Source organism: Simochromis diagramma, unplaced genomic scaffold, assembly GCF_900408965.1.
Source record: "Simochromis diagramma unplaced genomic scaffold, fSimDia1.1 OVJJ01000644.1, whole genome shotgun sequence".
In the NCBI taxonomy this organism is placed as follows: domain Eukaryota; kingdom Metazoa; phylum Chordata; class Actinopteri; order Cichliformes; family Cichlidae; genus Simochromis; species Simochromis diagramma.
In genome coordinates, this window is record NW_024387201.1 from 1762283 (window position 1) to 1775513 (window position 13231).

The 13231-nt window shown below is 45.4% G+C and overlaps 1 protein-coding gene across 5 annotated transcripts in view; it reads left to right on the forward strand.

Moving 5' to 3' along the window:
* Window positions 1-13231, forward strand: part of prkcz (protein kinase C, zeta) — a 92627-nt gene that overhangs the window by 35938 nt on the left and 43458 nt on the right. For 2 of the 5 annotated variants that reach the window (XM_040051187.1, XM_040051188.1), the window contains one exon: window positions 10199-10284. In XM_040051187.1, coding sequence (XP_039907121.1) covers window positions 10199-10284 — 86 coding nt within the window. The other 3 variants (XM_040051190.1, XM_040051191.1, XM_040051189.1) reach the window with 3 other exon arrangements.

Consider the following 13231-nt stretch of genomic DNA (forward strand, 5'->3'; position numbering starts at 1 on the left):
GCCAGGCAGCTTTACTGCCACCTTGAGACAAAGTGTTGTGAAGCTCAGCTGCTTCAGGTGATAGTGAGGTGGTTTGCAGCTGGAGCACCACAGACACTGATCATAATTGTGAGTAACTGAAAGTCAATATTTTGTTCTCATAACCCTGACTTCCAAACAAAACTTTGCTGTAATTGCTGGGGCGATCGTGGCTCAAGAGCTGGGAGTTCGCCTTATAATCGGAAGGTTGCCGGTTCGAGCCCCAGCTTGGACAGTCTCGGTCGTTGTGTCCTTGGGCAAGACACTTCACCCGTTTGCCTACTGGTGGTGGTCAGAGGGCCCGGTAGTGCCAGTGTCCGGCAGCCTCGCATCTGTCAGTGCGCCCCAGGGTGGCTGTGGCTACAATGTAGCTTGCCATCACCAGTGTGTGAATGGGTGGATGACTGGTTGTGTAAAGCACTTTGGGGTCCTTAGGGACTAGTAAAAGTGCTATACAAATGCAGGCCATTTACTATTTACCATGTAATTTAATAAAAATGTGTCTAATTTTTAATTCTGCAAATATCTAATTGAAGAAAAAATCTGATCTGATGAATCTCCTGCATTTAAAGTGGTTGGCATGTCCCACTATTGAACTTCTGCAGTAAATAGTGTTAGCCTGGAGCACATCTGTTCAAAGGGCTAATCCACAAAAGGCTGGTCTCTGTGCCCCCACTGGGCAACCCCTTCAGCTGGCACAAACAAGCTGTACAACAATAGTGTTGCTGAAGCTAGCGTTGGGCAAAGAGAGCTAGGCTAAGCTGCTCTGCTAAGCAAGCTGGTTTCCAAAGCTTCACTCTGGGTTTCCCCATTATCTACCCTGCAGTGTCTCTTTCTTCACTGCATCACTGTTTTACTCACATTTATGTTTAATTTCTCTGTTCATTGCACCACATGCCTGATCAGGTCACTTTGCTTTGCTCTGTTGTTGTAGAAGTTCTGAAGTGGGCATCCAGCACCTGATCTGGTCCAGAAGAAGCACACACAAAGGAGCATTTGACCAAAGATTTGTGTAGTCTGGTACATTGTTGTGTATGTGTAGCGTGTGTTCCAGCTCTTAACATTACGAGGTTTCAGCAGCCTAATAATAAGCAATCTAATAAGCTCAACCACTGTATAGACTACGTATAAGACAAATGGAGGTTTGTATGAATATGTGTCCAAACAGACTGAGTCTTTGTAAAATTCAAAATCACCAGTCATTCAAACAGTCATTCAGTGTCCTATGGTTTTTAATGACTTCATCAGTTTTAGCCCCCCTCTACTCTACTACCCCCTCTTCTACTACTACTCTTGGTGTGCTTGGATCAGTGTCCTGTTGCATTGCCTCACATCTGACTCTACAATGCTTTGTTGTACAGACGAGTTCATGATCAGATCCTGTGGTTGCATTCAAGCCCAAATCATCAGCGCCGTGCTTGATAGCTGGTTTGATGTGTTGGTGCTGTTTGTGGGTTTGCCAAAGGAGTCGCTGTGCGTGATAGCCAAACGTCTCCACTTTGGTCTCGTCTGTCCAAAAGGACATTGTTCCAGAAATCTCCTGGTTTGTTCAGAGGCTACTTTGCAACACTAACCTGTGCTGCTGCGTTCTCTGTACTGAACAGAGGCATTCCCCTGGCAACCCTTACAAAGAAGCCACAAACTGTAATATTTAACATCCTGTTACGGTGGCCTAGCAGAGCCGGGCCGTAACACATCCTAACTAAGGCCTGTAGAGTGGAAGATGTGACTTTGAGCATCCCATAGTCTGACATTGGGGTGAAATTTGCTGGAAAGATTGACCACTGTCTTAAATTTGTTCCACTTCTGAGTAAGCCCTCTCACTGTAGAATGAATGATTCAGATTAACTGGAAATGACCTTTTAAACTTCGACAGCCTCATTGGCGGCAGCAAGAGTTTTTCCTTTGTTGTCGTCCTTCCTCCTTATCAGTGTGAATGCTCTGGACCGTCGTATGGTGGCTGTAATGCTCGTTGATGATTAGTTAAGTCATTTGATTAGCAGCAGCTCGCTGCTCCTAAAGCTGTGGAACACAGCTGTGCTTTCTTCTTCGGCATTTTGACTTAGTGCAGCATGGCGTTATGATATTATAGCAGTAGTCCATTTGAGCTTATAGCTATCTGCTAGATGATTTTGTTTCATTATATGTAAAACCTGAGGATTTAAAGAGGGTGTACTTTTTGATTTTACCATAACTTTAGTCCAGCTTTCAAATCAAGAACTTCATTAGCTTCATTAGCTTTGACAGGGTGTCCAAAATTAAAAGTTACTTTACAACCCTGTTTCTCATCAGTGTGAAATAAATAAAGCTGTGTGACAGTGAATAGTATTAAGTCATGTGAACAAAAGCTGGGTGATGTTAGCCTGTCCCATCCCAGCAGAGCGCCTCTTGTGCAGCTCGTCTTCGTTCAGAGTGGAAGCATTGCACTGGCCGCTTCTGCAGTGCTGCTTTTCTAACACTGTGTATAACCTTTCTCCGTCACTGTGAAGGAATGCAAAAAATGTTTGCTCAGCCTCCCCTGGTGTTGCAACACGGGCAGGCAAGCGTGTTCTTATGGTGGACTTGATCGTGCTCACATGTGAAACACAGAGACTCAAACAGAGACTTAGTTCAGTCACAGAGAGGCTGTTACCTGATAAACGGTGTTGAAGCCAAATCACAGATGTTTTCTGTTTATTGCTCACATCCTGATACATCACACAGTTGCTTTCTGAACACTATTTTCCTGTTGGAGTATCAGCATACACACGTATGTTGTCTTCATGCTACAGGTGGAAGTGATCGTTCTCGTGTCTCAAGCCCAGCTGAGGAATCTGACGACAGCGTCTTTGTTTTTGTCTCATTGTGTTTGATAAAAATGTTTTTGCACTGGCCTAGAGCAGAAAACTAACAGGGCTGAGCTGATAGGCTGGCCTCAGCGCTCAGGGCATTCACACACATATAGCAGCAGGATAGTGTTAGCTATTGGTAATGTTTTTACTCTCATCTCTGAGAAGTTGTTCATGTATTTATTTTTCATGTGGCCACCAAGTAGATTATTTATTGTAATTCATTTTGTTGCCTCAACCTTCACCAGAAGCCTTGAATTTGAACGTGTGGCATTAAACAGAAAAGGGTCTCATGGTCTCTGTGAGCAGCGCTGCTGCTTCTGTGTCTCAGTAGAATAATAATTAAAAGTTGCTTGTGCGTCACTGCAAGGTCCACACAGTGATGCAAACCAACAACACGAAGCGTTAGAGCTGAACTGACCCAACGTATGTCCAAAGAAACAAACATTACTGTTGGCTGACCTTCATATAATGATCGTTGTGCTTTCAATAACTGAATAATTATCTTTGTCCAGCACAGTTTTGATCTCAGTCCTTTTTTATGATGGAGTAAAATAACATTGTCACATACGCTCTTCAGGCCGTGTCCAGAATCAGGGCTGGAAGTGTCATGCAGGATGTGCTGCAATAGGCACAGTCACTAAAAATAGAGGTGAGCTTTATATTTAGGGTAAAACGTGTTGCCTGCAGAGCAGGGTGGTGCTGCTGGAGTCAGAGCTTGCTCTGCCATCTTGTGGGCAGCCAGCTGTAACTGCAGTGTGGGTGCAGACGGTGAAAAGCCTCAGTCATGTGATGTGATCCTTTCTCAGTGAGAAACATTTGATGCTCAACGGCAAGAAGGAATAGGAAAAATGGTGTTTGTATGGCACGGAGCTTCATTTGAGGTGACAGGAGGCTGAAGAGGAGCAGCCACAGGGGACTGTGGAGGGAACAGAGGAGGAGAACGCGGGGCTGTTCGCTGAGAGCAGGAGTAGGAGGAGAAAGGCAGCGTGAGGGAAGCAGCAGCAGGAGAGCACCATGAGATTCCCAGTATGAAGGAGCTGGAACATTCAGCTGGAGGGATGCTGCTCCTGCTGCTGTTCTACATTCGAGTCAAAGGTAAGGTGAGCGTGGAGCACGTCGGGTCACCTGAGGTGTGTGCAGAGAAAGGTCGCACGAGGGCTGAGCAAAGGTGCCAGCGATGATGATGTCATTAAAGGAAATGGCTTGTTTGGATGTTTCTGCGTTTTAATCCTGGAATTAGTGGAATTGTTGAACGCTTCCTTTGGTTTCAGCGCAAAGACACAAGAACGAGATCCATCTCATTATATCAGTTAGAGAGAATAACAGGAAGTATTTTTAATTGAACGCCTCCCCTGTGTTGTTTTGCTGCGAGTATGGGAGTCTCTCTGACAGCCTCGTTCCCAGTACAACCAGTGTCAAACCCACAGTGTTTCCCTATCCTCAGTTGGGACCAGGAGTAAGGCTGTGTCTGTATTTCAGCTTTTTGACTTGATGGCTTTAGTTAAGTTCCCGTACACGCTCTACACGCTGTGTTCCTGCTGAAAGTCGTTTATTCAGATGTTACAGCTGAGATGCATCACTGAGCACGACAGACTGAGCATCTGACTTTAAAACAGACACTTTGAAGGTACCGCTGGAAACGATCTGTGTTGTTGACTACGATGAGCATTTATAAGTTCATACATGCTTAAATTTGTTTCATAGGCTGAAGTTCCCAATCACACCATGCTCACATATTCTTTTATGAAACAAGAACTTTTCACAGATTTCTAAGGCAGCATGTTGGCGAGTGTTTGCTTTAACAGCAGAGGGTGCAGCAAACAAACCTGAGGACACGCCCTGCATCTGTGACTATCTCAGGATAAGATTCAAAGATGGCTCCTGAATAAAAACTGCTCATACATAAATAATACATAAACAGTTCATATTGTCACAGTTCATTTGATTCCGTAGAAAGTTAGTATAAAGTTGTCCATAATAATCCCATAATAATAATAATAATAATGATAATAATGAAGATTTTATGGGACTTTGTTGTGTAGTTTTGTCTCCTTCTCTTCCAGCACAGTAAGTCTGTTGTGTTATCACAGACGGTCTAACGGTGTCAAAAACACCTCGGGGCTGTTTTATTGATCTGCTTCAGCTTCTTTGGGAGACAATAATAGCCTCGCTTTATGTAACAGCCTTAAAAACTGGCAGCAGAGAGTAACTTGGCCCAGTCGGTCTGTATTTCCTGAGAACGTGCTCGCTGTGTCGCTGATGAACGCTGCTGCTAATTCCTTTAAGAGTCAGTGAAAACAATCAGTTTGACTCTTAAAGCTCGCTGTTTCCTTTTTTCTGCGTGAGTCTGAGGGGAGGGGTGGGTGTTGTTGGTAACGTATATGCTGCTACTTTCCTGTTAGTGAGAGGAACAATGTCTGGAAGTGAGTCAAACCCTTGTAAATGTCCTGTTCTGGAGAGATTTGGTAGTACCACCCTGCTCTCCTGCTCCACAGCTCGCTGCGTAAGTCACAGTATATCTCCGATAGGCTGTCTGCTCGTCTTCATCCCTCCAGTGGACAAGATGGCGGGACTGTGTGCTTTGGCCTTTGCATCTGGAGGTATGGTATCGTTCGATTCGCCTGCTCTGCTTTGCTCATTCACTTTGGGCCATTCTTACTATCACCTTGGCAGAAATGTGGGACAATGCAACACTTGTTCTCCTCAGGGGTATGCTGTACTAGGTCAGCTCTTTGAAGCTTTGCCAGTCAGTGCAAGTGAAGTGTAGCAGAGTTTACAGCACATTTGGGCTGTGAGAGGTCCTGTGATGGTTCTTTAATGGGAGGCATGGAGCTCTAACCACAGTCGACTGCTTGTGTTTCACAGCTGCTCATCTGAATTTTAACACCTAAAAGAACATGGATGAGACCGGGGAATCCCATTGGTCTATTTACCATATCTTGTGGTTAACACCAATGTTTGAGTTAAAACTGCACAATATCACGATGCTGACAGGGGCATCATGCTAACTCTCAGGTTAACATTACCCTCGTTTTCCAGCACTATGCATCTACTAGTTCCTTCAACAATACTCTTACTTTACCAAGCACATGATCTTTTCACTGGCTGACTGAGATGTGCTCCTGCTGTGTCCGAGGCTAGGAGTCGAGTCAGGCTGTCATTTTAAATTCAACTCAGTTCTTGCCTCAAGCCACTTTATATTGTAAGGTAACCCTGCAGTATTAGAAAGCAAATCATTAGCAAGCAGTTGTTGACAGTGGGAAGGAAAAACTACCGTGTAAGAGGAAGAAACCTGCGGCAGAAGCAGGCTCAGGACAGAGGGTCGGGGTAGAGACGGGACAAACTGTAGGAGAGACGGCCACACTTTAACCGATTTATAAACACAGAGGAGCAAAGAGGAAATGCTCAGTGTATCATGGGAAGCCCCTCAGCAGCCCAAGAATATTGCACCATAAGTAGGGGGTTGTTCAGGATCACCTGATGCAGCCCAACTATAAGCTTTATCACACAGCTTTCAGTCTAATCTGTCTCCTGAATCCACACCAGGACCTGGTTCCACAGGTGGCCTTCACATGCTTACACGCAGGTGTATTCTTTGAAGCATCTCTTTTGGGGCCAGTGCTTTTAAAGAAGCCGTTTACATATTCACAGCCATTGAATATTGATCGATTGTGATGTATTAGTTTGAGTGGTAGAGCCACTCTGTTAACACAGGAATCAAATACAGTGCACTGAGAATGAAAACACTGAAACTGAGAGTGTGTCCTAATGATCCTGTCAGAGGGGACACGTGTCAGTGGCACAGGCCCACACAGGATCTGAGTGGATAAAACATTCCCCCACAGTGCAGCTGTGGTGCACAGACACCAGAGCAGTGTTTGCAGCAGCCTGTAACCATCAGTCTTTCTACTGATTTATTATTAATGCTCTGATTATGAAGGTTCCCCCAGACAAGTCTGTATGGCACAAAGGAGGAAACTCGTGTGTTGAAGCTCCTTCTGTCTCATGGTTTTATCAACACACTGAGCTAATTGCTGCAATTTACCACTTTGCACTTAATGATTTAATCATACTGTATTTAGCATTGTGTGGGCATGTGCTGTGTGTTAAATCACACATAGGTTTCCTCACACGTCTCCCCACATTAGCATGTGGTGTCTCATCCCCATCTCCCTCACCCACCAGTAAGAAGAAAATAGTGGGTAACTATGGAAACACACTGCAGTGGTTCTCTTTTTCTTTGGAGGGCTTAAGAAGATTTAAGGGAGTTCACAGACAAAACTGTAAAGAGCGAGGCCTGTTTGTGCTTCAGATCTCCACAGCCTGGCTTCACACAGACCCAAAGCAGCCACAGCTTCTTGTTGTTTGTGCATTAAACATAGCAGAGTCACTCTACAGCAGGGCTACTTTAGTGACACGAGGTCTCTGTGACTTCAGTTTTGCCTTTAATGCCCAGTAAGCTGGTCGTGCTTTGGTGCATTTCAGTCCTTGTTTCTATGGTTCTCATGTCCAAATAGAAACGAGCGCTTCATTTTTGGCTTGGACGAGGCTCGCACCACACTGCACGCTTTAAAGTGACGTGCAAGCAAGTTAGCTACACCAGCTGCTCATTAATCAGCCAGTCACATAGCTTTAAGCCTGTAAACATGGACGACCTGCAGAAATTCAAAGTAGACATTAGAATTCTGTGTGGCTGACCTCGACCATCCATGGTGACCACAGCGTGCCCATTTTATCTATGTGCACAGCATGCACGCACCGTGGAGGCCAGCTCCAAGGCAACAGCACAAGCATGCAGTATATGGAGGTGATGCACTGTCCCAGCTGCTGCTCTGCAGAGGTGTCAGCCCCTACGTCAGCTCAGCACTAAGAGTGGATAAGGATATCGATTCAGGAGTGGAGTGGCCTCCTGTGGAGGACTCACTGATCCACCTCGCTAACATCTACACCGAAAATCTGAGGAGTAACAGGGACTGAAGGAACAACTGGAGCAGCTGCACAGATCCCTCACACTGCCTGACCTGTGGTACTGTTTTATATATTACACACAGTGATGCTGAACATGAGAATGCACAGACGTGTACACGACGCAGAGTAGAAATCAGATTCAGCACCACGGTGAGGTCTGCTTTCAGAAGATTTATCGTCTGTGTGCACCTTTACTGACAGGTTCTGACATCCTCATGACAACATGAGCATGGGCTGGGGTTACCATGGCAACAGAGGCAAAAGATGTGTGAGTGGAGGACGTTATTAGGCCACGCCCATCACTGGAGAAACTAACTAGACTGGAAAGCTAGTACAGGTGGGGGGGTACACTGGGAGAGCAGCTAATGAATAATTAGTGAGAGGGGAGATGGTGATGCCACATGGCTGCGGCACATACTGTGGTGAGGTGGTTGTGTTGGGTTGTTGGAGTAAACTGCAGGAGGCGACACACACAGGCTGTGCCTGAGGCTGTGTAACATGCTGCTGCTCAGCACTATGCTCTTTAATAACATCTCTATGAAGTCTTATGAAGATTGAGTTTAATGAAATGAAAAGTAGTATTGTTCTTTTCAATGAGAAGGTATCTGACCTGACAGGGACAGATCAGCTTTGTGGGTGTAAGATGTCATCATGCTTATTTCTGCTTTTGTTTTAATGAACTGGTCACAGGTAATATTCACTGGTGTAATGCTAACTGTCAGCATACATTTTGATGAGTTAATGACACTCATGGTGAATTCAGCCATAGTAAGAATGACTACAGCGTGTTGAGTGGTGTAGCAGCCCGTGGAAACGGTGTCGTCTTCTGACTAAAGGCTTAAACCCCGATGATGTCACCAGTTTGGAAGTCAGTGTGTGGACTGGATGGTGACTTTTTTACAGTTTTGGCTCTGGGTGACTCTGCTATTATTCCCTTGTTGGATGATGGTGGAGCCTGGATGGGTCTTTGGAGAACAGGTGATTTATTCTCTTGGCCGGAGCTGTGAGCCTGTGTTTGGCAGCTTCTAGAGCCACACTCATGGACACCTGGTACTAGGAGTGATCTGTGAGGCAGCATATGCAAGTATCTGCACGAGGACTTTGTGCTCTTTGTTGGGGTCTCACCACAATCTTCATCCTCAGCTCAGCAGGTCCGTCTGTCATTGGTGACTGTGCATTAACCAGTTCACTTCTGCTCTGTTCTCCCAGGGCTGGCTCCATACTGTTGTTCCCACTGTGCTGTAGCTATCTTCTATTATTACTGTTATTGCAGTGAGCTACTCGGTGCTTCTCACCCATAGCTGCCATATGCATATAACCCCTCTCACTGCGGTGGCTGGTATAGTAGCAGTCTGTGGTGGCCAATAATACGGTTTCATGTTTGGGGGTTGGAGTCCTCTTTCATACAGTATCAACAGTGTTGGTTTGAGTGAGTGTATCAGAGAGGATTCGGGTTGTAGGAGACCGCACTGATAAACAGGGTTTTTATAACTGGTTGTAACGTTTCTTTTTTATTCTTTCATAGTTTAGAGGATTTAGTATTGTTGATGTTATAAGAAAACTGCCCACACGACTCAGCTTCATGCATTATGTTGGAAATGTTAGCAGGTCGGTTTGATTACAAATGTGAGGACTTGTTGTTGTTGTTCTCCAGTTTGGATACCAGAAGAGTTTCTCTGTATTAAACCATCAACACCTTTGTGTGCAGCAGGTGAGGCAACATCTGACAAAGCAGCATTGTGTGAGGATGGAAGCACACATGACAGCAATGTGATGAAATAATCCTGCAGAGAATAAACACAAACAGAAGTCTTTATAGTGCTTCTTCATTCCATTCAATGGGCCTGATAATATTAATGACAGTGTGTCTGATAGGATTGTTTCAGACGGTCACACTATTGATGAGCCCAGGAAAGCCTTTGTAATAATGTTAAATATTGTTTCCAACAGCAGCAGCTCTCACACATCTAAATGAAGCAGCAGTTTATTTTTAGCTGACTGCACGGTCCTGTTATAAATAGCTCCACCGTCACAGTGTCGTCTGAATAAAAGGAATTATAAGGTACTGATGAATTTATTCATCAGGTAAAACAAGCAGTGATGGAGGTGCTGAGGGAGAAACATGAAGGGAGGAGATTGAAGAGTGGTGAGGGAGGGAGTGGAGTAGGCAGAGCAGTGTGAGCTTTTACTGCTGTAGAGAAACCCGACGCTGATCTTCCCCCCTCGCTCAAACTCTGATGTTGTGCATGAAACCTGGACCTTTACCTCACTTTTTACCTGATTGTATCACTTTTTTCTTTTATCTTAGCTCCCCCTCCATCCCTCTCTCAATTAGTCCCTCATCATGCTACAGCTCTACAACCGTTTCCTCTCTCTCCTAGAATCGATCTACCGACGGGGGGCCAGAAGATGGAGGAAGCTCTACCGAGTGAACGGACATCTCTTCCAGGCCAAACGCTTTAACAGGGTGAGTGTCCTCAGGTCTTACTAATGCTCACTGGCAGCTGAGGAGAACACTGGGTAACGGCTGCACTCTGCCTCGCTCTGGGTCATTCGAGCCACTGGAGATATATAATGTTAACCGTTGCTGTAGCTGTGCGTATGAACATCTGCCCTGTGCCAGTCTGGACTTGCAACATATGAAGCAAGTAAGAGGCGACAGGTGTGTGTGTGTGTGTGTGTGTGGTTGCAGCTGGTAGAGCATCCGTTAGCAGCTTTGCCTTGTCTGAAAAAAGTATATTAGATTGTTTTAGTCACCAAATACTGACACTGGTGTTTGTGCTGCTGTATTTTTGGCCTCATGTGTCCAAAGAGCGTCCAGACGGGTCAGGCTGTGTTCAGGTGTGTTTAACCCTGAGCGTTACAGGGTGTGACGTACACACCTGAATGACAGCACCTAGCTGATGCAGACACAGTAAGGACCACTAACTACTGAAGTTAGTGGTGTTGGTGCAAGATGCTGCTGAGCGACGTGTCAGGAGGGTGAATACAGGCTCTGACCTGGACTGTCTATTACTGTGAAAATAAAAGGTTTAGTTGGGGAAACTGTTACTTTGTGGTAATTATTTAGAAATATCATGATTTAGTGTGTTACACTGGTATGTTTGTGTCATAAACATCCTGCATTTAAATGATGACAGGTAACACAGTCACCTCACAGCTAAGCTGTTTGAACACTGTGTCACGGTGTCCTCGTTGTGGTTGGTTCCCTCATCTCAGCTCAGACCTGGAAACAAGTGGGTGTCTCTGTGTGGGATAGTTTTCCATTTGATGTTGCCTCAGCGAACATGATGATGAATGAGGCCAGCCCTGTGGTTCAGAGGATGATATTTGGTGTTCCTCTGTCAGGACAATATGCCCATGATCATGGAAATGTAAACGCCCTCCAATCAGTGCACACAGTTTCACAGACAGAGCTGTGTGCTTGTTTTCCTGGTTTGTAATCCAGCTTGGAGTGAGATGGTCTTAATGTGCAGACCAGAAAGTGGATAAGCTGAGTGCAGGCAGCGTGCTGGCTCAGCACTATGGCTCTCGGGGTTATTATTACTGATGCACTCTGCCTTATTCAATGAAGAAATAAACTGTATGCAGGTATACACTATAGTGACATACAACAACTATCATCACAGTGAGAGAGCTGCTGTTCGCTTCATGCTGCTGTCGTGTACAGTTTCACTGCTGCCTATACAAATAAGACCAGTTTTCATCTTAAAATACCAAATATGTAGGAGAAAGTGTAATCCCTGCCTTGATTATGTTGATTATGTTCCCATTCAGGACCTTTTAATATTTGCACTGAGGTCCTAAGAATGACATAAAGGTGGAGGACTTGCTACACAGTGTATAGAAGCTTTAACAGGACCAGTTGCCCAGAGTCTCCGGGACTAACGCATCTTTACCCTAATAGGAACTGCTGAGGAGGCGGGGAGATGCACCCAGCCCTTACTGCCTATGTGCAGATGCCTGCACACCTCTGATGACCCACTCACTGAGCAGCTCTGATAGTTAGGTATAATATAGAACAAGAACAACCCATCTTTTTTAAAAGTGAATATCCACGATTTAGATTTTATATTTAGACAGGATATTTATTGAATTAATTTGGCGGTGTTTTCATGAAGGTGTGAAAGCACCTCATGAAAGCACGGGGTGGCTGTAGCTCAGGTAGTAGAGCGGGTTCGATCCCAGTCTGCTCCAGTCTGCATGCCAAATATCCTTGGGCAAGATACTATACCGAGTGTGTCTGAGTATCGGAGTGTGAACGTGTATGAATGTTAGTTAGGTAGCACTGAAAACCCAGACAAGTGCTTGTGTGAATGGATGTGATTGGGTGAATGAACAAGTTGTATAAAGTGCTTTGAGTGCTCAGAGTAGAAAAGCGCTGTGTAAGACCCGGTCCCTTTACCATTTACCAAAAAATGGACCCAAGTGTAAATTTGTGAGGCAAACTTGGCAGAACCTTTATATCCAAAACAGTGGCAAAACAAAGTTCAACATCCAAGGGAAACACTGGGAATTCCAGGAATACACTGAGGAAACCCCGTAGGTAACAGACTAGGAACAACAGATGAGGAACACAGCGTGCTGACACAGGGAAGTAGAAACAGTACGACGGGATCTAAACCCTGGGACCCAGACCCAGACTCACCACAGAGACAGAACAAACAAACTCAAAACAAAACAAACTCTAAGAACTGTAAATGAATTTGACACTGCACAACTACCACTGGTTTAGGAGAGGATAAGCAGAGACAGGTCTCCTGCCTGGCTGCATAGAATGAAAAGCAGATGTGGAACACTCCCCTAAACCCCTCACATCTACCACCATGGCAGAGTGACGTGGGAGGAAATATTCCATCCACGGTCGTTTCCTGTCGTAATCCTGCTGAACTTTCTCCAAGATAGCCCAGTGTTCACCACAGCTGAACACTCAGCTGCTAACAGCCTGACAGCGGTCTTTTCTCCACAGGGGGCGTCATCTGCCTGCATTTCTAGCTTTATCTTATACTCAAGTGCTTCTGGCATTACTGTGGCAGTGGTGTATAAAAGCTCACTGGTTTCCATGGTGGTGATAGTGGGGATATGGTGCAGAGGTCTTCCAGAGACCATCCAGGACAGAATTCCAGGATGTAAGATAAAAGCTGGTAGACTGAGAGGCACAATCAGGTGGGTGGGATAGTGTACAGGTGGTTTCATCAGATTCCTGGCACAAATCTCTCGATCCATTCCCCCCATCACTGGACCAGAGGTGGTTCCACCTTAGGTAGGCGAGCAGCAGCCGTGCCCCCATTCTTCACTACAGCCAGTGTCACAATGAACAGTTAACCTGACATGTGTTTCTTTCACTGTGAGAGGAAGCTGGTGTACCCCCAGAGAACCCACACAGCTGTGAAGATGGGAACATACAGAACCCA